This window comes from Thunnus thynnus, chromosome 14 (assembly GCF_963924715.1).
Source record: "Thunnus thynnus chromosome 14, fThuThy2.1, whole genome shotgun sequence".
NCBI classification, from domain to species: Eukaryota; Metazoa; Chordata; class Actinopteri; order Scombriformes; family Scombridae; genus Thunnus; species Thunnus thynnus.
Window position 1 is genome coordinate 14,614,923 of NC_089530.1, and position 26,187 is coordinate 14,641,109.

Genomic DNA, 26,187 nt, shown 5'->3' on the forward strand with positions numbered 1-26,187 from the left:
GCAGTAAAGGCTGTTGGTTAAGATTTTTAAGGTGGACAGGTATTGACCAATCCGGCATCTCCCAGCAGCCCTGCTGCTTAGATTAGCCTAAGTGTGTGCCTCATCTGTGAATGAGTTGATTTGCAGAAGGGGAGGAGCTGTGTGTGCCTTCATCTAATTGCAAAAAGCCAAGTGTATTGATGAGTGTTTCTGTGCCAGAACGTTCCCTGTACTGAGATTCAGGGGCATGTTGGAGCTCCTCCAAAATATGGGAGGTGGAGGCTGCACACCATATGTGTATGTTTGTGTGTCTCTTTTCGTGCATGCCTGTATAAATCTGATGCTCACTGGTGTTTGTTCATAAACTCAAACATGCGCATCCACATGTGTGTGTGCATGTGTGTGGTGAATAAGTAATGTTAGATGAAAACACATGAGGTTTGGTGCTGGTTGTAGATGAGGAGCTCCCTCGCTTCGATAACCATATTTATGTATTTGGCGGTTTGAGGTGGGAGTTATGTGTGCATGTGCCAGGGAATGCCTGTGGTGTTTTTGGCACTGGCACATAGCTGGTACAACTGACAGCTCACTGGCCACCTGATCCATAATTTACCCTGACAAGACTGAACACAGCCTACCCACTACCTGCCAACTCTGGCGATGTGACTAAAGTGGAACGAGCGAGATGTGAAAAGACAAAGAAGCGGGGTGAGGCGTGGAGCTCGGGGGGGTCAAGAGCAGGATGAGAGGATCCTTGAAGGGGAGATTGGCACAGTAACTGAGGTGGTAATCACTAATGAAGGGATTACTGCACAGAGGAGTGAACAGTCGTGTAACTCAACCACAAAGCTAATGAATGAATTAACGAGATTATGTTATTTATTATAAAGGGCAAAATAAGGTCTAGCCCCAAGGCAGACTGAATTTCATTCAAGTTCTTTTACAGTTTTTTCACCCTAATATATCCATCCTCATAGCTGGTAATCCCGTGAGGAGTGATGATGCCTGGAATGAAGATCATTCAGAGAATGTTTATGCTCAGTAGAGGATTGTGAAATTACAGGCCTGGGACTCAGTCAGTTCAATTTACTGCCTGCACAACACAGCTGTGGTCTCTTCTCTTGTTCTGAATACTGAGGTGGACGCCATCCCTCTCTCCAGCTTTCTATTGAGTTTAGCATTTTGAGAGCTGTCTTGAGAGTCTTCTACTGAAAAAAGTATGCCGTAATACAGATGGTACTAAAGGTATTGTAAAGTAATTCCTCCTGTGGCACTGAGATGTTTTCAATTTTCAACTGGTCTATGCAATTAGCCAGCTTTTTACATTTTACTTACATGTATAATAAGCATGTTGCTTGTCGAAGCAGAGTGATGACAGACTGCTGAGCATCAAAGCCAGCTGCTGTGTGTCTAAACTCCCCCCAGACCCACTGGCTTGCTCTCCTGATGAGCACAGCTACTTTATGTATTTGATGGCACAAATGAGAGCTTGGAAATGAGCCTATCAATGTGATCTATGTGTGTGTGTGTGTGTGTGTGTCAAATAACTGCTTCTACAACCAATACATGCAGCTTTTGTTGCTTCTGTGCATGTGATTGCTGATATATGGCGTGTGCACGTGCATATGTAGTGTACATGCATGATTGCTTTGCACGCCTATCTAAGAGTAGCTGAATCTTAGTAGACCATGAAAATTGAATTTGGAGAATCCACCTAGATCGCCTTTCATCTTTCAGAAGTCCATCTTTCCTTTTAACCTCCTGGCTAGCCAGTAAGAAACTGGCAATGGGGAGAGATGGGGGTGGGTGATGTGTGTGTGTGTGTGTGTGTTTAAATGTGCACACCAGTGAACACTCTCCTGACATTGTAGATATGCCTTCATAATCCACATTTCACGCTAGTCAGATGCTTTTGATGTGATACAAGTCTGAAAGGAAATTATGGGCAGCATTCCAGATGCAAGGAGCGCTTGAGATCTGCACTTGACTGCACACTTATTGTACCCGTGCTGCTCTCAGTGCAACAGTTATAGCATGTTAATTCTCAAAATATAGTGAAACAAATAAAGTTCACTAGACACAAGTCAAAACTATGCCACCCGATAGCAAAATTTTCCCACACATTTGAATAAAAATTATGTTTGAAAATTCACTGTGAGACTTACAGCTGCAACTGATGATTCTCATTTTTCATTATTGGTTAATTCGCATATTATTTTCTCAATTAATTGTATTATTGTTTTGTCTATAAAATGTCAGAAAATAGTGAAGCATGCCCAGAGAGAGTCTTTGTCTTGGTTTTGGTTTTTGTCTTGGTTTGACAAAGACAGCAGCTAATTCTCACACTTTTTGGCATTTTTGCTTGAAAAAATGACTGAAACAATCAATTATCAGAATAGTTGCAGATACATTTTCTGTTGATTAACTCATCACATAATTGACTTATTGTTCCAGCTTTACTTTTTTATGTAGTGAGCTTATCTAATCTTTATAGGGTGTCCTCAGTGGGGGAGAAAGGCATACACAGAGCAACGCTTTATTCTTGGGGATCAACAGACAGATTCCGCACACATGGAGCATCCATCAAATTACCAGTCGTCAGTGCACATCTGTCAGGCAAAAGCCTTCTCCATCTTCTGCGTAGAGTAACCGAAACATAATAGATTGTGGCTGAGCAGATGTTGTGTCCACATGATACAGATGATACAGTCAAAGTACACACTCATACAGCCTAAATGCCTTCATGCGGGACTCGAAGCCACAACAGAACCTCAGCGTCTGTCACTGAACAAACTACAGATACAGTATAAACCATGAAAGACCCCTCAGTCTCTGCTTCTACTACAGCTCTCTGTGTGTTCTTTTCCCAGCCTGTGGCAGTAAAACACATCGGAACAGATGTTTAATTGATTCACTTTGGCCTGAGAGAGTGTCATAAGTTATCTATGTTTGATCAGAAAGTGTCTGTGTGCTACTTTTCCTCTCTGGTCTTTTTCCCTTGCTGCTTTTCCCATCCTCCAGTCTCTCTTGCTATCTCTGTAGTTTTTGCTTACATCAGCATCTGTTACTTAAAAAAAAAAAAAAAAACTATCTGTCTTTTGGTCAAGGTTGTAGTTGTAGTGTGAAGGCCAGGTAAAGCAGCTGAAGACAGATGCTTGGATTATGGCGCCTTACTTTTATCTATTGCAGTTTATAAAATTAGAGGCTCAGCATGAAACAGGATACCATGTACAGGTCAAGGCTCTGAGAAAGGGTTGTCTATGTGTCTGTGTGTGGGTGTGTGTGTTCGTGTTTGACTATGTGTGCAATGCATGTGTGGGATCTGCTTGATGTTTACCTTTCCTATCAGAAATCTTGCTCCTGAGGCCTGACTGAGCAGAATGAAAACTGTAAATAGCCCTTGAGGAGCCCAGGAGCCGGGAAAACACTCTCAGACATAGTCTTTACATACAGCACACACACGCAACAACACACTTAAGACGCTCACTGGTGCACAAACACACTAAAAATGTACAGTTGAGGGCCGTAACTGCTCGTCTGAAAGCCACAATTCAATAGAGAGGGAATGTTTTGTTCAAGCTGAGCAGAAATCTGACCTCTTAGTGTGGATAGAAGTGTTCCAGTTAGGTTGAAGAGTGTGTTATTTTGGTTATGGTGGTCTGCTTTCTCGCTCTCTCTCTTGCTTAGACTTTCTCCTTTTCTTTCTCAGTGCGTCTATCGTCAAGTAGGAGGTTGTTGTGAGCCTGCATGGTACTGCCTGGTTCCGTATACTGTTGGACAAACTAGTATGTAGGTCACTTTCTCCTCATAGTCTACGAGCCGCAGAGGCCTCATCTCTCCGCTGACGTTTCCCAGACAGCCCGTCAGCTCTTCACAGCTCCCCAGCTACTTGCAACACTCCACCACACTGCTCCACACCGTCGCTTTCAGGCAGCTAACAACACTGTCAGAGAAGCTCTCTCTTCTTTCTGTCTCTCAGTGACTCTATCTTCTCTCCAGCTCTCTCTCTTCCTGCGTGTTTCACGGCTGTCATGTCCATATGTTGTAGAGTCTGGAGGAGGAGGAATATTACTTCCGCAGCTTCTCAACCTGTTCAGTTCATTCATTAGGGAGACTGCTTGCTGGTCTGGTCAAATAGCATTATCGGTGTGTGATTGTGGTTAATGAGCATCCATGCTTAGACCATACAAGACCTTTAGGCTTTTGGTCATCAGCTTGTTTCCACAGTGAGGAGTTTGGACAGCATATTGCCACCGATCCTCAATCAGCTGGCTTCTGCCTCCCCTGCCAGGCTAAAGCTGTTCAGGACAAATGGTCCTGTTGTGCTCACAGCACCCATACAGAATGGCTGCACAGCAAAAAATACACACCTTAACAAGTCGTTTAAATCTAGTGTCAACAATTGAGGTGATAAATGTCTGCACTACTCTCTATTTCTTATTTATTTAACACAAAAAGTTGCCAGTTTAACACTTGTCTAGTGGGTCTTTACAAAAGACACCTTTTGTGCACATTAGGTTATTTTATTTTCCGTGTATGGCAGGAGCAAGAGCAGCAGAAGAACTTAGAAGTAGTTAGCATGAGCAGTGATAGCCACGAGGAGGTAATTCATTGCATTGAAACACTGATCATGAAAAGATTGATACAGAGCAGAGCACATTGTTATCTCCTAAAAATGTGATATTGAAAAGCTAGTGCCATGGTCTCAGCAAAATTTGCATCTCATTAATTTGAAAGGAAGAAGGAGGCAAGATGCATTTCCTTCACAGTTCAGTCTGACTGAACTTTGACCTGCAAAAGAATCCTAAATGTTAATCCAATTTTGAAAAAGAGGATATGATTGACCTCTAGATGAGGTATTGTCATATTGCTGTTTTGGTCAATGTCTGCTTCTATAAGTACATGCAGAAAGAAAAAAGACACGCAGCAAAAAAGGAGTGATGCTGCATGGATGTTTAGACAGGGATAGAGGGAGAAGTAAGTTTATGATAAAAGGCACACTTTTTCAACTTTTGAAATGCTGTCCCCAGTAACTAAAGCTTGCAATCCTGACCACAATTCTTATTCTGCCTAATTTTTGCCATATCCTGTGAGTCATTTTTGAATTGACAATTGTGCTGTGACTGCAGGCAAGAGACTATTGAGCTAAAGCTTGGTTCCAATCATGAGCCACCTTTATGAACCACCGCCAACTCCAGAATTGGGACACAGTGTGTTGCAGATGAAGAGAGTTATAGAAGTCCAAACTGTGGCATTTTAGCTGATCAATGAAAAACAGCTTCATGAAACCGTTATGATGTGTCAGCTTTAGTGCATCTGATATAAAAAAAAAAAAAAACTTTCAATAGAGTGGTCTGCTTTATTGTGCCTCCTTTTAAGATACTGACTCATCATTTTGCCTTGTTTGCTAGCCCGCACTGTCCCACTGCGTCTTGATTTATTTCAGTTCTGCAGCATTTCTGCATAAATCGATAATGTCGGTGAAAAGCTGTGCAGCCAACAGTAGTTTCTCCTGTGATCATTATGTTCGCTTGCTCTGGCCAGCTCCCAACGGAACACAATTGCCTTTCCCACGGGCATTAAGTATATGCCAGTAGATGTGCTTGTGTGCATTCCTTGATACGGTATATTTATATGGTCTTTGTGTATGTGTGTAAGAAACAGAGCACATGTGGATATTTGTATCTCTCTGGGAGTGTATCTGTGTGCAGGCGTTAGCGAGCCAGTGTGTTTGCTTATTCTCCCTCTAGTCTTGGGGTTCCATTTCATGTAATGTTGCTCAATTCAAACCAGGTCCCCTTCAGACCTGGGGACCCCAGCAGCTGGCAGAAATAAACATAATGAGTTTTTCAGCGATGTAGCAGTGCTCTGAGCCCCTTTGAATTATAGAGATGTGGAGCGGTGGAGCATAGCTGCCGCGTGTCCACCCATGGGAAGGTGCACCAGGAAGTACTCCCAGGCATCAATCAACTGGGCACGGAAGATGAAGAAGGATTAGATAGTGATGTCATAAATCCATTGGCTCTTCAGGAAGTGTGTCAGCACTGGGAATCCTTACAGAGTTTCCAGAGGATGGAATGGATTTGACTGAAGCAGTTGGAGGTGGAAATCTTTCGCTGCAGGAACTGGGAATGATACCTAATAATTTTCAGCCTCCAAAGTAATACCGCAGTGCTGTAATGTGAAAACCCGCACAAAGTCAGTACTACAAAACATCTGTCTGTGAAAGGAGTGAACGTGCCTTTGCTGCTGTGCCAAAAGCTATTGCTTAGCTTTCTTTGATTGTAAAACAAAGAAAATAGCAGCGACTGATATTTTAGCTAATAAACAGCAGATTTTCTTTGAGACATTGACACTGTGTATTACATTGGCATGCAGCGCCTTTATTTAGACATGGAGACTGTAAGGAACACTGCAGAGTTCATATTCTCTTACCTCTCTGTAGTTAAGTTATGGGTTCACCTAGATTTGTTTATCCATGCAGAACTACATTGACCTTTTTTATATCTACCACTGCATGTGTGTGTATGTGTGTGCGCACATTCTTCCCTGTCTAAAGCTGATGTGAATCCCAGCTACTTTCAGTCAACCAGAGCAGTGGAGCATCCGCGCAGACAAGGGAGTAACTTGCCAAGTTATCCCAGAGGCAGAATCCTCCTGTGGGTCAGCAAACATCATCAGCTGGGGTCAAACATCAGGAGCTTTAGCACTATAAATGGGCCATGTGCTCTTATCATAAAGCCAATGTCCACTTTCATTTCTGTTTATGCAAAACGGCTTGCATGGGACAGTGAATCTCATAAATGTGCAATTTATAGCTCAGTGTAAGTTAACTGCAGAAGGTCATGTGAATAAGTACGAGTCATCAATCCTTGAAGTGGATGAGCTACATTGAGCACATTATTACCTTGGCAATTTTTAAGGACCCGATTATCACCTGAGCAATTTTCAAGGAGTTGAAAATATTGCATCGTTGCTGTTGCAAAATGCCAAAGGAAAGGTCAGAATATGTCATAAACAGAGTGGATCCATGGATTCATCTCGACAAGTTTAAAACTTCATAGGCTGCTGGTGGCATTTGAGCATTGCCTAAATGGCACAGCATTGCTGAACAGGTGCATGGCCAGTATATTGTTTTTTAAATGGACACTTTCAGTAGGATAATGCAATATCTTCTGAAGACATTTCCAGAACGATTAAATTTAGTTCAGTCGCCAGATCTCAACTGAAAAAAACACTTTGAGATGTTTTGCATAACTGCTTTGATTAGTCAACTCCAGAGTACATGCAGAAACTATGGCATGTCTCTTATTACAGGATAAAGCAAGACCTTATTGCTGGAGAAGAAGAGTGTGGTTTTACTTGTTTATGTGTGAGTCATTTTTCCACAGATTTCTTCACTGCTACCCCTCACTTTAACCATCTTTCTTCCCTTTCCCCTCTTCTATCTTTCTCCTTTCTAATGTTCTCCGGGTGTCATCAGCAATGACCACCCTGAAGATAAGACATTGGGAATCCAGAATTATGTGTGAGCGTATGTGTGTGCCTATCTGCGTAAGCACCTGTAATGAGCACCACATGTGTGTATCGGAGCCCAGGCTAATGAAGCCCAGTCCATTATTTATTTCCCGTGGCTCTGTCGCTTGGCCTGTCGATGCACCTGTGTACACACTCACACGCATTCACGCATGCACGCACACACACACCATCTGTCTAATGACCGTTCTCTTTAGTACTGCATAGCGCTACAGTCCCTGGAGTGGTCATTAGACGAGAGAGGGAGAGAGTGACTGAGAGAAAGAGAGACCAGTGCTTTCGGCGTAGATTTGGAACCAGTTTTTTGGTTGTACTTTGGAGCGAGGGGTTGAGGGGGAAAGGGTAGGGTGGACCCATAATGCTTAGAAATAGCAGTAGCACAGAGAAACTCTGCATATTTTGATTACTCTCAACGCCTGGGTGGCTTGTATGGTTTGCGTGCTTTGCTTGCTTTCTTTCTCGTCTGTCATGAGAATACAATCTGCTACTGAGGTTAAATATGAATCTTGTGCAGTAACACAGGACAGTATAAACCTTTCTTACATCAGCTCAAGTAAGCTATGAATACACCAAATAATCTGAGGATGCCATAGACAAGTTCAGCATGCTACCATTAGACTTAATTAAGTAACTCTTTGGAAAGAGTTATTGCCAGCAGGTAGACAGTGGTTACCTAAGAGCCCAAGAGCAAATTCAAAATGTCTCTTTATCAACTATATAGTCTCTCCTTTCTTTTGCAGCAATGGCCAGCTCTCAGCAGGGAGGCTGCTCCCATTATATCCACAGCACTTAGCTTTCTGGCCTTGTGGCCCTACCCAAATCCCCTCTGCTGGCTCCTGCTAATCCCCACCAGTAGTAGAAGGACATGGCAGACAGACAGAGGCAGGGGGGTTGTGGGTGTTGGTGGGTGAGGGCTGGAATAGAAAGACAAACAGGCAACTCAAATGTGTCTTACATTTTAATAGAACTTCTAATATGTCCCAGAGGAATTAGAGAGGAATGTGAACTTCCCTTTAACACAACCTTTGTAATCCTTCCAATATACATGTAACATCACATCCAAAACAATTTGCATTTCATAAAAGCACCAGCAATTAAATACATTCTTAGCACATATTACACCAGGAATATGCTTTAGCACACAGCTTGGGGCACTGTGTGTGAGTGTGTCACGTGTGCCTAAATGTGTGTTGTGTGTATGTATTGCAAACCTCCTGATAGGATTTTGAGTCAGGTATCAGACAAAAATGCCTCCATGCCACTGTTTGCTTTTAGTCATCAGGCTGAACAGGTCCGGAGGGAGAATAAAGATAAATTATTCATATATGTTTGCGTGTCTGTCTTTGCAGGGAGCTGAATGGGAATAATCTCACACGCATCACCAAGAGTGACTTTGCTGGACTCAAGTACCTCCGAGTTCTGTAAGTACTTCCCTTCATGTTCATGTGTGATGATGTTTGTATGTGTGGTGCATGTCAGTGTCTGAATTTATCTATTCATGCATACATGTGCTGTATCTAACCTCGCAGCTTACAAGTTGTACAGACTTGCTGGAAATGCTCGAATTTGCATAAACCCAGTGAAGTGGAGATGCTTCTGTCAAGAGTCCTACTCCAGAGTACATTAAGCTACTGAGTGACTGCAGCTAGCAGTGTAATGGACCTCTCTCTCACTGGATTCTGTCTGTTGTAGTAGCACTCATTGTCCCTTAGACACATACATGCTCACTTGCCCTCTGTTCCCACACATCAACAAGTTATGTGTACACAAGCGCTGGTCCTAAATAGGCTCTCCACACAGTTAACACATTCAGGTGAAGTCATTGACTCCATCTGTGTTGAAATTAAACAGCACTTGTGACTTCAGGTAATAAAGTAGTTGTAAAAGTGTCTATATGAGTGCATGTGTGCACACACACTTGCGAGTAGTGCCATAGGTGATAAAAACACTGCCGAAGGGGAAGCTGTGTAGACCTGAACATGTTTTAAATGTAACACGAGCTGCACATAATTCCTACTGCCCAGCAAAGCTCGACTATTTTCGAGCCTCATCGTTACTTGCCCATCCCCCTGTCCTACGCTTCTTTTCTGAGCTTCAGCTAGTTCCCAAAGCTCCTTGTCCCCTCACGTCTGCCTTTGCACCACCCTCTACCCCCACGTGGAGGTTAAATGCCTTCATGTCGCCAGGTTGTCACTAGAAGGTAAGAAGGAAACAACTCCTTGCAGGGGTACTAAAGACACAACTTCCCTTGCTATAAAGTCTCTGTTTCCCTCACAGCCACCGCTGCGCTACACGTAATAAACACATGCACAAACACATACCGGCTCTGCTCGCTTTCTTAAATGGCAGCCAAACACATACATGATACATGGTTAACATGGTCTAGGTGCATGCATGTCTGTATGTGCAGACAGAAAAAAAGTTTGTCTGGAGGTGTTAAAGGGTGACCTCTGATCCTGCTGACCCCTGAGCAACCCCCAGAAGGAGCCAAACAGGAAAAGATAAACAGGAGGTTTATCTTTACAGTCAGCTGCCATCTATCCTGTCAGTCCAAAACCAACACAGCTGATTTACCTCCATTCGTATGGCACTGGGTGCTTGGTTGGTCTAAATCAGCAATTTGTGTATGCGTGTGTGTGTGTGAGGAAACTCAGACACAATAGAGGAACAATCGGGAAAAGGTGGGTAGAAAGAGATCAGAGAAATTGAGAGCTATATGCACTCAGACTATCTATAAAAAAGTTCTCTCAATTCAGAAGTACTCATCACGATTTTTTTTTTCACTTCCATCTAAATTCATGAGAAAGAGATCGGAGGTGAATTGCACTTTTCTCTCTATGTTTATGGAGTGCGAACAGTGATTAGCATTTATATTCGATGGGGAGGAAGCCCAGACTGCTGAGTTGCAGCTCGGCGCAGCCTCACAGGAGACATGAGAGGTTGCCTTCAACACAGAACAGTTGTATACGTAATGAAGGAACGCTCTTGTTGCTTCTAAAGCTGCTGGACGCTTTTCTCTCCTTCCCGACCTTGTGTTATTGTAACACTTCCAAAACCATCCACGCCTCTTTTTTGTGCGTTAGCTTTGGCAGTGTAGGTGAGGAAAGGCTGTGTTCCTGCTTGCGTGCATGATTGTGTGCTTGTACTGTATGTGTATGTGCATCCTTGTTTGTGTATCATTAATAGCCTTGATGTAGTGCCCGCAGCTCTGATACTGTCCAATTATGCCATCCAACAGACACACATAAACACACAAACTACTTTCCCTTGATAGTGCCAATTATGAAAACCTTGGAGCTCAACTCAGTTTCCCCTCTCACACTCTCTGACCCCCTGCCTACCTTTCGTCCCGTCTCCACCCAGCTGCTACACCCAGTGGACCACACCAGAGCCCAGACCCACACTTTCTAAGCCACCTTGGAAAACTTTCCTGGCTGCTATCCCTGCTTCTTTTGCCAAGATTCCACACAGTGCCCTCAGTCCACACCACTGCCCTCTGTGTGTGTGTGTGTGTGTGTGTGTTTGTGTGTGTGTGAGAGGTGTTGAATATACTGCACCCAGCTAGAATATACATACTGCAAGAATCTTGCCACCCAAACCCCAAAATCCCCCTATACTTTGTTAAAGCTGGAGTGACCATCTACACACAAAAAAAATCAAAGCCGCACTGTGTCACGTAATTTCTAAAACTCTCTGTCTTTCTTGTCTTCTCTCTGCAGGCAGCTGATGGAGAATCAGATTACTGTGATTGAGCGTGGGGCTTTTGATGACATGAAGGAGCTGGAGAGACTGTGAGTACCACCCAGGGTCGTCTACAGATAGACTTACAAGAAATAACACATTTTTATTTCTTTTCTAAACTTGAACTTCAAATGAAAATCCCACCCTTCTACTGATCTCTGTTGAGTCCTTGTATTAGTTGTGTGTAATGGGACTAACAGGAGGAACCAACCATAAATGGCGGATCAAATATGAGGCACTTCCCTGTCATTCCATTGTGGTCGGATGGTGCTGAGAGGGTACAGCGTGGGCTGGGGGTATTTTTTATTAGCTTTGCCTGACAGGAATGCCCTCAGTGGGATATGTGGGCTTAAGAGGCCTCCCCCACCGCAGACCCTGGCTCATCTGAACAGCACCAGGACTCCTCGACAGCTTGTAAACCGGCTGGGAAAACACACAAACACAGTCAACCACACCTCAACCAGCCTATTAGCAAATCAATAGTGCTACCCACATGGAAACCTGCACAGCAGATGACTTTATGGACACATGCCGTCATGCACACATAGTGGTTAACTTATAAAAGACTTTCCCCTGATCTGAAACCCACATTAACAATTTACATCACTAAACTAGAGGCCATGTACCACTCGCCTTCCCTCCCTCTCCATATTCAACTGATCCCAAACTTTGGGTAGACATATCCATGTGCCAGACCAATGTGGAAATTAAGCGGCTCGTTTCTCTAATGTTTAAAAGCCACTAACCCACCAGCAGGTACAGTTCAGTGTGAACGCAGCAGCAGCAGCAGACCATTAATGCCCATTACGCACTAAATCTCCACCTCAGCTGGCCAAGCACTCTTCTCAGTGTATACAGAGAGTGGCACTGGTCCCAACATCTGTCTGAAAGTGTCTGAAGGCATGGCAGCAGCCTGCCTTTCAGATTTGCAGCCTCTCTGTGCCACAGCCGCTGTATTCGCTCCCATGTGCCTCCAATGGGCCATTCAGGGGGAAGAGAGTTGTGGTTTCCAACAGATTAGCAACAGTCTGTTCCTCATTGACTTAATTGTTGTATTTGCATAAAGCCTGCCAGTCTTGGACGTTAGTTGTTTGACATGGAGTCTGTTGCCAACCACCATTCCTGTCACTGCTTCCTTGGGCTTGAATAGGCTCATCCATTTCTCTTAATTTTATTTAGAAACATCTTGTTTTGATAGTTTACCCCAGATTAAATCTGCTCATGTTCAGATAACTGGTGGATGTAATTCACTTGTTTAAATGGAAATGTTGCTATTCTGTTACTCTGGGAAAGTCAGCAGAGGACTGAATTCTACCCGGTGCAGCATTGTAATTTAACTGTGCAGAGATAATTTACGACGCTGTCTCTGACTAGCAGTTTAATTCCCCTGAACTTTCAGTTGGATATTTATGTGACATTCAGAGCACACTGAAACACAATAGCCTGTGGCTAAGCCGATTCTACGGCAGCTTGCAGAAATTATTCACAGCCTACACACTCAAGGGCACGCATGCATAGACACACACATACAAACTCACTGGTTGATCATATGTTTTCCCTGCCGCAGGCGGCTGAACCGTAATCAACTGCAGCAGCTTCCTGAGTTGCTGTTTCAGAAGAACCCTGCCCTGTCTCGACTGTAAGTACACTCAGTTTTTTATTTCAATTGAGTACACTCACTTTTCCTTCTCTGTCAGTACACATGCTATCTCTCTCAACACCAATGTCGCTCAAAGATATTATGTTCTATAACACTGCACAGCATGGTTTCAGCAGGTTTGATGAATGTTGGCTTTGGTTTAGTGTGGTTTAAACACAATTAAACAACGATTAAGCTTCAGTTTCACTTGCTGGAATGTCAGCAGGTCTTGACTTTATCCCCAATAATTAAGATGTGTGCGTCTTCCCTGTGATCCCCCCTATTCTTATTGTCGGCGAGACAAAGTGGACTGCATGAGTAGAACATCTGAGTTTGTTCCATATTGTTGGGCCTTCATGCTAAGTCATTTGCAATTTCTGTGCTACTCTATCTGTGAGAGAATCCACTGGTGACAGGGAGTTGGTGTGACACTGGGGCTTGAGCTAAGGGACACATTAGGTTTTGAACATTGTTCCAGGTTAAAGGATGTCTGCGTGTCTTAATGAGATCGTTTTGTCAGTGGACTCGTATGTCTCCATCCAATGAATGAAATGTGTCATCACAAGCCTTGTTTGCATCAATGTATTTTTATGTGCATTTTGAAATATTGCATTAGAAAAGGTTGATGGAAAAGGCAAAATTGAAAAAACTTCCTCAATTTTGCAAAAAAGTTTTCACGCTCGCTTGAGGTGGTTTTTGCCTTTTTCAGAAAAAAAGTTAATGCTCTAAATGGGAAATGGAAACACATTTGTTGAATAAGTTCTAACGTAGTGAACATTTAACTCACACTAATCACCTATTTCCGCTTTCAGCGTCTTCCCAGATATTCCCATTCCCATTTTCACACAAAAACATGGCCAACACTAGCTGACATGAAAGAAAAATTACAACTTGCCCAGTTGAAACAAATTCCTGAAGACCTCTCTCAATTTTTCTCTCGTAGATGGTTTTGTTTCCGTTCGCAACATCTACTTCTTCTACTCTGTTGATTACAGCCATGCTTAATGTACCCTATACTGCCAACTTCTGATGAAAGTACGCTTTGCGTAGCCTGGTTTATTCGCTTCAAACCAGTTGATGGAATCACACCTATTCACTTTTTTTTTCTTTTTATGACATTTCAAAAGTTCACTTAAATTTCACTTGACATTAGATGGAAACACGGCTATTGTCTTGATTTGGTTTCCACTTAAGGCCAATCCCATAATGTCACACACCCACACATTCTTACACTTATGTGCCCCATACAGTGAGGCAATCCCACAGTAATACTAAACTTTATTCCCATCTGCATAAAGGCTTAGTGTTTTTTTTAATCTTTGGGATAATCAGTGTCGCTGTTGCTAGCTGATCATTCCAGCTCTCATTATTCCAGTTCAGATTACCTGGAGCATCTGGGAATAATGAAACAGTGGGACATGGAAAAATCATTTCCCTCCCTTCTATCCGCATAGTGGTACTACTAACCAATGATCCTGGCCTCAGCCCCCCATCTGTTTATCTTGCGTTTGATGTTTAACACCATCTTGAATCTATCTGTCACTTCCTCGCAACTATCTCCCCACATCACCTATCATTATGCCAAAGTCATCCTGTAGGGTTTTAGGGCAAAGCGTCATCCTTTGGGGCAAGGCTGGCCTGCTTGTGGGTCGCTAACACTGAGCAGCTCTGAGTTGTCTGTCTAGCTGGAAAAGACACAGAGCAGACCAAGGCCTTCCAGACCAGCGGATGGCCTTGAACAAGCGTGATTAGTCCATCTGGAGCAACAGGCTCTGCCAACAGCCAGAGGATTGTGCTAACACAGCTCCCCTGTTTCATCCAGTCTAACTTCACGCTCATTATTCTAAACCTAGCGGTGGATTTTCAGCCACATTCTGGATAAAGAGACTTTGTTTAACATTGCTTGATCGATTTGCTATGTGTCTGTGTATACACTCATTAGTTCTTTATCCTTGGCTGGATAAAAGAGAACCGTAATGGACCTTGAAGCTTTCCAGGTGTGAATGCGCTGTATATTCTTTAGCAGTTAAAACAAATGTACAACCCAGGACCATGGAATCGAAAATAATACAATCTGTGGTTGATTGACAGGTATTACTTTGTTGAAGACTCCTAGCACTTGTTAAAAATTAGGTCTAGTAGTGTGGGATCAGGAACAGCAGGAAAAGACAAAGGTTTTTCTTAATGTGTTTCTTAACTCCTGAGCCGTGTGTCTGGGCCACACCATGGATTCTGGTTCCAGTCTGATGCGGTTAGGTTACAGCCTGTCTTGCTCCCGCCAGCAGCTTTTAATGGACTTAAAAGGTTCTCAGTTCCCAGGGGAAGACTTTCTTTGCTATTTCATATTTACTTTTGTGTGTGTGTGTGTGTGTGTGTGTGAGGAAGACAGAGAGAGAGAAAGAGAGAAAGTCAGAGACAGAGAAAGAGAGTATATGGTCGCATATGTATATATATTTATCTCTGCCAGGCATAAGCCTGGAGGAGATCATGCGTGTGTCCGTGTGTGTATCTGTCCGCAGCTAATCTCAAATACTACTGGCCCCATCAGCCTAATATCTTTTGTGCACATTTATGACTGCGTGCTCAAGGACCTCTCGTGATTGTGGTGATTCACAATTTTTGAAAATTTTTATTTTATAACGCCATCGACTGCGCTGTTTTATACCGCCATTGACTGCTGACACCTCACTCCTCTTAACTAGCCGGTAGGGGGTGATCAACAACTGCTTCAGTTAGGAATCTTGTTTCTGCAAGGGACAACCAGTCATGCCTTGTTGCCATGTCTGATCAATTGGTGCCAAATTTCGGTACCTTGAGAGCAGATTGTATTGTGAATTCAAATAAATATTGATGATTCCTTATGAGCCCATCATAAAACTTAGACTTTCGTTTTTGCAGCAGTCCTCGCCGTTTTACGATATGCATTGCGACATAGCAAAAGGCATTTCTGTCAATCGGCTAGGCTTAAAACAAGGCTTTCCTAGTCTGTTGCAGGCCGCATTTTAGCCTTTGTCATGGCTAAAAAACTGAAAGTTTGGTCTCATCTTGAACCAGAGCATCTGCAGATTAATTCCATACCTGATAAATAAATCCCTGTTTTTGTTATCTTCACCGCCATCTTGACTGTACACATCTGGCGGAGATCTTATGGTTATATGTGTGTGTGTCTTTGCACTTGCTCAAAGTGCTCACTGGGGCTTGTTAGGGTCTGCCTTTATGATCTTAACAAGAGGGGTTAATGTGAAAGCCCACTGCCCTAAGGTGGAGCACTAACCCAGATGGTTTCTCTTCTCTTTGGACGCAGGATTAATTGCCCCTTTTCCCTCTCTCTGTACTTTTTACACTCTTCCTCTCCATCTCTTTTACTCCCCTCTTTTTGCTCATTCTGGAGTGAGGGTTTGTGGAAAAGCTTGTATAACAAAGTGGCTATTTGTCTTCGGCATCCTGCTGAGAGGACAAACAGAAAGAAGGACGTAGGGGATAGAGGAGGGAGGGATAGCAGATGAGATCGTTGCTCTCATTAAACTTTTGAGGAAAAGCTAGCCGGGTTAATAAAAGGCCGTTGGTTAAATGAGCAGAGGACTGTTGTTTTGTGGGGAGTTTTTACACACTTGACTCCCATGCAGTCATTAAACTAACGGGGTAATGAGTTTTCACTACAAAGGGAGGATGGAGAAATAATGAAAAGTGTTCTGGCTAGAGCACTGATTTTAAAAAATCTTAAACCTACTAAAGTACAGCACTAGGAGAAAATCATATTGAGCAATAATTACTTTCTATATTTTAGAATAATAACTAAAGTTTGATCCCAAGTTGGTTGGCTATCCAAAGTATTTCAATAAATGAAAAGTGTGTTTATGTTGAAGTTGCGCAAAATGAGTCATTCTAAATGTCCTGTTTTATGTAGAAAACAGAGAATAGTGCTGAATAGCTACAGTTTTATTGAGCTATGTGTTCAGCTTTCTGTTTTGAGAGCCCACCTCTTTATCTACACCCCTGCTCCCCTGTCTCTTCCCATGCCCGAGAGATACCAGAGACACTGATGCATGAGGGGCTGAGCAGAGATAATTGGAATTGATTAGAGATGATTAGAGATAGTTAGAGTTAGTTAAAGCTGCCTGTGATGGATGGCAGTGATGAGAAGGCATGGGAACTGCGGCGCAGAGGCGAGAGGCACAGCACAGAACATCAGTGAACAATAACAGCGAAAATAGAGTTGCATTCATCAGTGTTAACGACCTGTTGCCCCCAGCCCACCACCCCTGACTTCTCCTCATCCCACTTCCACTGCACTTCAGATCTGTAATCTACTCATCCATGTCTGTAATTAGTGTCTTTTCGCAGTGGGAGAGCAGGAGGAAGGATGGAGGCAAAAGGAGGTGATAGGTGAGTTGAGTTGGAGGAGTGCGGAACAGTTAGCCTGATAGCTGGCCCTGGGGAATAGCATCTGGTTTGAGCTCAGAATGGGGGCTGGGGGAGGAGGAGGCGAAGGGGTATTTTGTGGTTTTTGATTACCGTGTTGCTTGTTGCTGCCATAAACAAATGCCGGTGATACACCGTATTTGGTGACCCATCAGATTCTGTGACCTGCAGTGTTGGTTAGGGTTGATTAGGTTTAGGCATGAGGAGTGAGATGGTTAGGGTAAGAATATCAGGGCAGGTCACAGAATCTGTTTGGTCACCAAATATGGTGTAACACCGGCAACAACACAGGCTTGTTTGAAGGGGTGTTCCTTTCATTAATGGCTAACATGCGGTATTACGTAGTGGGGTGAGGGGATAGTTAGGAGAGGTTTTCCCTTGTGTGTCTCCCTGGGGGGTATGAAGGAGGAGGAGGGAAGGGTGTGGTAGTACCTGCACCTACAGGGGAGCAGAGGAAACCCTGGCAAAGGAACGGAGCGGGGGCATGTCTCATCCTTCTTTAAGATCCTTTTTTCCATCTTTCATTTTCGTGCTAATGCTTGACGACGGGTATACTGATATACACAAACCCTAAACACACGCTGAAACACTGGCTGGGTGACACACGGTGTACATGCGCACACACACAAGAGAGAGAAAAGAGGGAAAATGTAAATAACACTAATTAGACACAAACAGACACAGAATAACACTATAATTACATCTCTGTGTGCTAATGTGTGGATGGGATGCATACACGAGGGATTACGTTCTTTATATGGCTTTGACTGCAGATAAAAGAGCAGCTTCAACTATGTGTTGATGCGGAGCTGCCTATTCTGTGTTTGTGTTGGAGGGATGCTGTGTTTTCTGTTTGTTGATTGCTTGATGCTTAGGGAACGGTAGCGCAGTGTGAGAAGAAATAATTGTTTTGGGGGATGAAGATCTAGAATAAATAATGTGCACTATCATTAAACCTATAAATCATCTCTCTGTCACAGTATTCCTGCTTGTTTTTGACTTTGTTACCATTCAGTATATAGTATTTTCCTTATTCATTTGCTGCAGATGGATTGGCTTGTAAACCTGCTCTGGTGTTCCAGGACTTTTTTGTGCCACGAAGCAAGCAAATTAACTCTTTCAAACTTTTGACTTTTTGTTTATGACTGCATGAAAGACTGATATGTGAATGTGTTTTTTTCCCTCTTTGTGACTGTTTTTAAGTGTTTCCATAATACTGTGCTGGGTGTGTGTGTGTGTGTGTCCGCGCATGTGTGCCTGGCAGGCTGTTAATGGTCCAAGCTGGTCTTGTCGTTTCCTTCTCTTTGTCTCTGCTGATGAATGACCTGCCTCGACGTGCTAGGTCTCTCTCTCTCTCTTTCTCTGTCTCTCTCGCTCTCTCTCTCTCTCTCTCTCAGAGGACCGTTTGGGCCCCCTCTTGGCAGCAGTCCCCATGGCAACCCGTCTTCATCAGGAGGTTTCTGTGCCATCGATGGCAGACATCCTGATTTCTTGACTGTGGTTTGTCTGACACTAAGTAAACACTGATAGCAAAGACTTCAGTGAGTAAAGTTAACTTGAGACACAATGAAAGCAAATTACCAGGAAATTATCAGAGAAACTGGTTACTTAAGGTGCTGCTTCTCCCAAATTACAAAAAACATTCACTTTCAATTACCTGTAGTGGTATCTAGCCATGCTCTACATTTGATTAAATGTGTCCAAGTTTTGAGATATCTGTCTCTGAGATTTTTCACCCCGATACAATGGAGGTGAATAGAATTTTGCTCGTGGTCTTTTCTTGGAGTGAGAAATCTCAGAGAAAGATATGTTTAAACCTAAACTCCTTGCTCCTGTCCCTCTTCCTGCCCCTGTCCTTGTCAGCTGGTAAAAGTGGCTTTTATGGCTTGTCGCTGTTTTCTTTACGAGTCGGACCGTGTGTGAGAGAGAAATGCAGACCAGACCATGTGAGGAAGAGCGGAAGCCAAAAGGGGGTAATTTAAAAACCACTCCGCCATCTGAAATATTCAAAACAGCAGCGCAGGGGGAGCGAGAGAGAGAAAGAATGACAAGAGAAAAAAAGGGACAGGAGAAGAGACTGGAAGACGAGGGAATGAGATGGTCAGAGGTGCAAAAGAAAGGATATGGCAGAAAGGGCAAAGAAACAGCAGTGTTTATATTTACTAACGATTCTGTGTCCTTCCTCATAAATAATTGAACAGATGGATTGGAGCTTGTTAAATATTCACACTAGAGCGCAGGGACATCAGTGCTGTTTTGTGTGTGTGTGTTTGTGTGTGTGTGTGTGTGTGTGTGTGTGTGTGTCCAGCATCTGGTACACACTGCTCTACATACCCGCTTATACTAGCTCTGATGCTCTAGATATTCGCACAAGCAAACATGCACACACACACACACACACAAGTTATTCTACGATGACCGTCCCAATCATGCACATGTGTGAGTACTTGTGGGTGTGCGCACATGTATGCTCCCACATTGGGGACTGGCCTGGTCATTATGAATTGATACGGCATGAATAAGACATCACAGTGTGGTCTAGATCCGTCATGAGTATACACACACAGGGATTTCACTCGCGGAACTGCCGAAGGAGGCCTCCTCCTCCTCCTCCTCTCTGTGCCACCACTGACAGTTTGCCTCTGTGACGGCTGGCTTCGCCTTGTCCAGATTGGAACTGACACACGGGAGAAAAGGCTGCCCCTCATGTCCTCACACACACACACACACACACGCACACATGCGCACACACACACCCCCTGGAATCTCCAAGCAGGGGCTTGTGGAATGCTGCAATCCCGGCCAGGACTAACAACCCATATAATGCTAGTCGGGTTGTCATGCTTGTGTGTGTATGAACACATGCTTAGTGGACATGTGTGTGTATAATGGCTCTGTACAGTAAAGCAGCATGGCATATGAACGCAGCTATCAGAATGAGAAACCCAGGTCATTCATCACAGCCTTAATAGAGTGTAATCTCCCTGCAATAGGTGTTTCCCTGACTCAGTGCATCTGTCCATCTCGTTATGGTTTGATTCGAGATCTGGGATTTCGATCAGCACTATCTGCTCTGGATCATCATGTGGAAGTGTCATGTGCGAGGAGCTTAGCAAGAAGACTACAGTATCTGTGTGTAATCTCTAGTTATGAGCTGTTAGGGTCTGGACTCGAGACTCTGGAGCTCAGTGTTGGATAACCCAAGCAGATCCAAACACAGCCTCTCCTTGCATGGGTAGGGAAAGGTGAGAGGGGAGAGGGGGGAGATCGAAACCCCTCCCAACATCCTCCAAAGCAGAAAGAAGCAGGAAACTACCCACACATGCCCATGTGCCCAGCAAACCCACACACATACAGTAAATGATCGTTCCAGCCCTATCCTGTGGCCTCAGGCTCTGTCTCTGATTCAGAGATTTAAAAAGAACAAACAAACAAACTGCAGGGCAAATTATGCCTTCACACACACACACACGCAATCACACAAATGCCACTGCACACATACTTTGCCCATCTCCTGCTGATTTGCTGCTGTAGCAACTAATGCTCTGGTGGGGCTCTGACTCAGGCTGTTTATCTTTTTCTGAGCACGTGGAATTCACACAGTAAAAGAAAAAGTTGGGAGGTGAAATGGCTCAAAAAGAGCCCCATATTTTGTGAAAGAGATCTGATCCAATTGCTTGGGAAAAGTGTGGTATAATGGATGGAAAGAGATTTTTGGATTTTTAGTTGTGTGTGTGTGTATGTAATTACAGGCTTTAGACACATCCCTTTATCCTCTGGAAGGAGAATCTCTGGTTGAACTCCTTCCTCTTCCCTGTGGCTATATTTTTGTGTGTTTGCGTATGTGTGTGTGAACTCTGGGCTATGTCTCCACTCTGTCTGTGGTAAGCAGGTCCATTCTTAGGGCTTTATACTTAGAACACCTCCAGGCCTTTTGTTCTTGAGACTCCACAGGCTGTGGAAATGCTGCCACATAGCAGCTGAACTTGAAAATTTGGTGATTGAGTGTTTTACTGCATAAAGACGACGCCTTGTGCGCCCAATGTTAATAAGGTTAAGATGATGCAGTCTAATGGTGAAGGACGCAAAGTTGTGGCAACAGGTTTGCTGGTTTGAATCTCAGCTAGGAAATTGTTGGCCAAGTGAATGAGACACTGTTTCTCTTTCTGTAACTACTGTTGAGGTGCCCTTGAGCACATTGCCTCCTCCCCTACAGCTCCAGTGGAGCTGCTCATCACTAGTTGGGTACTGTGCTTATACTAGCACCCTGGTGTCACTGAGTGCATTGCAATTATAACCAAATCAAGGCAACACTCAGAGTCATGCACCTGTGATGTGCACATTACCTGAATTTATACTGAATTTAAAGGTGAGATTTCAGATAGCATAATGAACAGAGCTTGATTACTTTTCAGTCTTTAAAATTACTCTTGACATTTATACACATTATTCTGGCATTTGATTTTGTGTGTGCACCAGAAAGGCCACAGTGAACTTAATGCAAATTGATGTTTCTAAAAATGTCTAGCAGTGAAAAATGTATTTTGAAGCAAAGAGCTTCAATGTTAAAACAAAAATTGCAAGTAAAGTGTATTGAGTGCTGTGCTGTAACACTCAGTATCTATGGATCAGTATATAATAATAATAATAATAATAACAATAATAATAATAATAATAATAACAATAATAATAATAATAATAATAATAATAATACCAAGCATGGGGGTTGTTTAATTGATTGGTGTCATTAGTGTGAAAGGAGGGGTATAATAGTGTATCATCGGCATAGAAATGGTAACTGACTCTGTGTTTTTTAATAATATGACCAAATTGTAACATGTAAATGGAAAATAGTAGAATGGATCCCTGTGGAACTCCATATTTTAGCGGTATAGCAGCAGATTTATAATTCCCAATTTCCACACAGAATGACCTTCCTGGAAGATAAGAACTGAACCAATCTAAAACTAAACCTGAAATGGCCACGCAATTTTTAAGATGTTCAATTAAAATACTATGATCAACAGTGTCAAAAACCGTGGGCAGATCCAACAGGAGTAATAAAGTGTGCTGAGCAGTCAGCTGCTAAGACAAGATCATTTAAAACTTTAAGGAGTGCAGTTTCTGTGCTATGAGCTGCCCTAAAACCCTGATTTCTCAGAGACCATTACTTTGCACGAAGGAAATTATCTGCTCTGCTGCAATTTTTTCTAAGAGCTTTGCAAAAAAGGTTTTACAATGGTATGTGGTAACTATGTATTATGGATATCAAAGTTATTATGTTTAAAGATGGTAACTCAGGCTTTATTAATGAGTCTGTCTTCTCTAAAAGGGTCTCTTGCAGAGAGGCAAGGTCGGCTCTCTTCTGCCCCGATTGAATTTATAGGCTGACTTTGCACCTTTAATATACCATAATAGTCCTTTAATGTGTTCCAATATTTCCTGAAATGCTACTGCATCTAGAAAATGAAACATGTAAGCACTACTCTTCCAAAGCAAAACTTTTTCAAATCAAGCACAACCAAACACAATATTGACTTTCAGTTTTTCACAATTTTTGTCAATCATTCTCTGGTACCATTACAAATTTAGGAAAATACAACATTGATCAAACAGTGGTTCACAGTGCATCAAAGAAGAACATGCATTAAGGATCTCTGTAAATGTATGAATATGTAAACAATAAACACCAACAAAATGCATACTTATCAGACATTATATTGACTTTTAAACAAATTGTCAGTTGTCAGTCATGGAAATACTTTAATCGACCTGTTTACTGTTATCTGGTTATTCACAATAATGAGTCGCAGTTTGGGTGCATGTAAACATACTCCTGGAAAATACTAGTTTAAACATCATCTGTTTCATCTACTTAAGCTGTCTTAAATGTAAAATCCAACCAGAAGCTTCTTTCCTTTATCTCTCCTTGCTCTGCACTCTCTCTACAGCCATCCTACTTTCTCAGTAAACAAAAGACACTTGTCTGCTTAGGTAATGGACAGCCCACATTCCAGCAAAACACATATTGAGCTGAGGTGCAGAGCTGGTGAGCAGAACGAAGAGGAAAGACTGAATTCCAGTACAAATGCCTATCTGTTTCCAATATTGGCTCCCTCTCACAATACTCTCCTGCTGGTATCACAGCATGAAGCAGTGATCTCATTAGCCCCAGAGTGTGTGTGTGTGTATGTGTATGCCTACTGTGGAGATATTTTTTGGTGAGAAACAGTATGTTGTTCTGTGCAGGAGGTGTTGTTCCTTCTTAGCTTTATACAGTGAAACAGGAAATCGCTGGGGGATGGAATCGATTCCCTCTCCCTGTTGTTTCAACTAAGGGTATACACACACCTACCCCACCCAAACAAAGCTTCCAGAAATGAGTGTTACATCTGAGATGCAGCCAGATCTGTGTGTGTCTGTGTGCTTGTGTGTGTGTGTGTGTGTGTGTATGTGTGTGTGTGTGTGTGTGTGTGTGTGTGTGTGTGTGTGTGTGTGTGTGTGTGTGTGTGTGTGTTTGTGTGTGTTTATGTGTGTATTTGCGTGTTTACCTGTTGTGCATTGTAACTGGAGGAGGGCCTGCAGTCACACCAATCTGACACCTCAGAGGGAGAAAAGAGGAGGAGGAGAGAGGCATCGAATATTGATCGAGAAGGAGGAAGTTGGAAAGAGATAGAAGGCACCGTTGGAAAGCAGAAAGGATGAAAGAGAGGAGAGCAGTGAAAGAGAAAAGAAGGTGGGGCAGGAGAGGAATATAAAAAACCTTTTGTAATAATTCCGTTTTATAGATATCCTATTTTACACTTGACTTATTGTTTATACAGCTTGGAAAGTTGACCCCCCCAACCCATGAGCTCTAAATTGTTTTTTCAAGTAGTTTAAAATGCCTCCCTCCCAAATCTAGTGTAGCACTACAGTTCTATCAAGTAAATAGACAAAGAATGAGAGGAGTGGAAAGAAGGTAAAATGAGTTAGAGGGCGATAGAAGGACCTGAGAGTGACAGACAGTGACTGGAAAGCAATAAATAGAGTGGAGATATAGTAAGTGGGGGTGGCAGATAGAGCGAAAGGAAGAAAGAGAGGCAGAGAGAGAAGAAAGATTGGCCTCATCTATAGACTTTGAAAGGATTCTCATCTCCTCTCATCTATGTGGCCATGCTGGGAGACAGAGAGGGAGAGGGAGCCAGGGGCACCTGCAGTGGAGCATTAGCCAAAAGTCCCATTATCACTTCAAAGCTGGAGGAGGCCGGGGTGACACTGGGGCCCTACGGAGGATGAAACACCGCACAGAGATAGGAGTAGAAAGCCTCCTCCCTCTGTCAGCTCTCCCCTTTATCATTGTACGCCCTACCCCTTTTACTGTACCTCACTTCCTCTCTGTCATCTACCGTGTCCTACCTTCCTTATCGCTTCCCTTTCCTCCCCCTTGATTACTTCCTCCCTGCGTCTTATCTGTATCTTTAACACCTGGCTGCCTGGATGGCAAGCCCTATATAAGATTTCTTTCATTCCTCTTCCCTCCTGGCTGAATTTCTCCATCCTCTCTGGCTTATAAAGGGCCTGGGGACTGGAGGCCCTGATGAGCCCTAGGCAGTGGTAATGAGCTCGCAGCCCCTTTCATGTGGAGATCAAGCCGATGGCTGGAGGGGGTGTTGTTGGTGTTGGTGTTAGTGGAGTGGATATTACCAGGATTGTGGCTCATAGAACAGGAGAGTAGTAGGTCAAGTCAGCCCAGTCCAGACCTGGAGATGCAGACAGTTCCCATGAAGTCAAGAGTGCCTCAGCCAGACACAGAGACACACAATACTGTTAAAGAATGGGGAAAATCATTATAGTCTGTGTAAGTTATTGCATTCCTCTGTCCAATACATTATCCCAGGGACCTTTCTTGTTATTTACAGGCCACAGAAGGTCAGATACTTTAAGCAGGACAACTGTATGAGCCGGAAATCAATGGCAGACACACAAACTGCAGCATTTTCCTCTACTACTCTCTGCTTGCTCTTTGAGAGAGTCAACACTTCATAAATTTGCCATGTGAATAAGTAGTATCCAGGGACAAAGAGAGAGTGACAGTCTGGCACTCTTTGATTTGACTTTGCCCAGAAGCAGCATCGCCACTCCCTAAATCCTCCTTGCCCACCCCTGTTAAATCCTCCAAAACCAATCTATAAGTGTGTGTGTGTGTGTGTGTGTGTGTGTGTGTGTGTGTCTATTAATCCGTAACGCCTAGCCACACACTATTATTGCTCCCTCCCCCTGACACCTTCATTAGGTCCAGAGACAGGGATTACTTTTGACTTGTATATTAGGCCACTTCCCTGCCCACGTCATAGAATGGCTATGTTTACGCATGCTAGGGCTGCAACTGACGCTTATTTTCATCATCAATTATTCTGTCAACTTTTTTATGATTACTTGATAAATTATTTAGTGAAAAAATGTCAGAAAACAGTGAAAAATGTCTGTCACAATTTCACATAGCTCAAGGTGATGTCTTCAGATTTCTTGTTTTGTCTGACCAACTGTCTAAAACCCAAATATAGTTTATTTACACTGATATAAAACAGAGAAATGTAGCAAATTTTGTCATTTTGTCACAAAGGCATGAATCTAAGAAGCAGCTATCACAAGCAAGTCTTACTCTGTCAAAATCAGGCATGCATACACACAGACATTTTCCCTTTGGTGATTCCTTCCTTCTCATTGCTGAAATACTGTAACGCTTGGTTCAGCTCTTTCTGGTAATTAGTGTACCCACGTACAAAAGAAAGAAAGCTACAGTTTGTGTGTTGTATTTACAGGGAGCATAGGGGATATGCCCAGGTTCCACTTCATAAAGCTGTTGTAAAAGAGAGCAAGCCATTCAT

The 26,187-nt window shown here is 43.1% G+C and overlaps 1 protein-coding gene across 2 annotated transcripts in view; it reads left to right on the forward strand.

Annotated features, from left to right (window-relative positions):
• slit1a (slit homolog 1a (Drosophila)) overlaps positions 1-26,187 on the forward strand; it is a 90,510-nt gene that overhangs the window by 3,044 nt on the left and 61,279 nt on the right. For both annotated transcript variants that reach the window (XM_067610073.1, XM_067610074.1), the window contains exons 2-4: positions 8,865-8,936; positions 11,235-11,306; positions 12,824-12,895. In XM_067610073.1, coding sequence (XP_067466174.1) covers positions 8,865-8,936; positions 11,235-11,306; positions 12,824-12,895 — 216 coding nt within the window. The remainder of the gene's footprint in view (positions 1-8,864; positions 8,937-11,234; positions 11,307-12,823; positions 12,896-26,187) is intronic.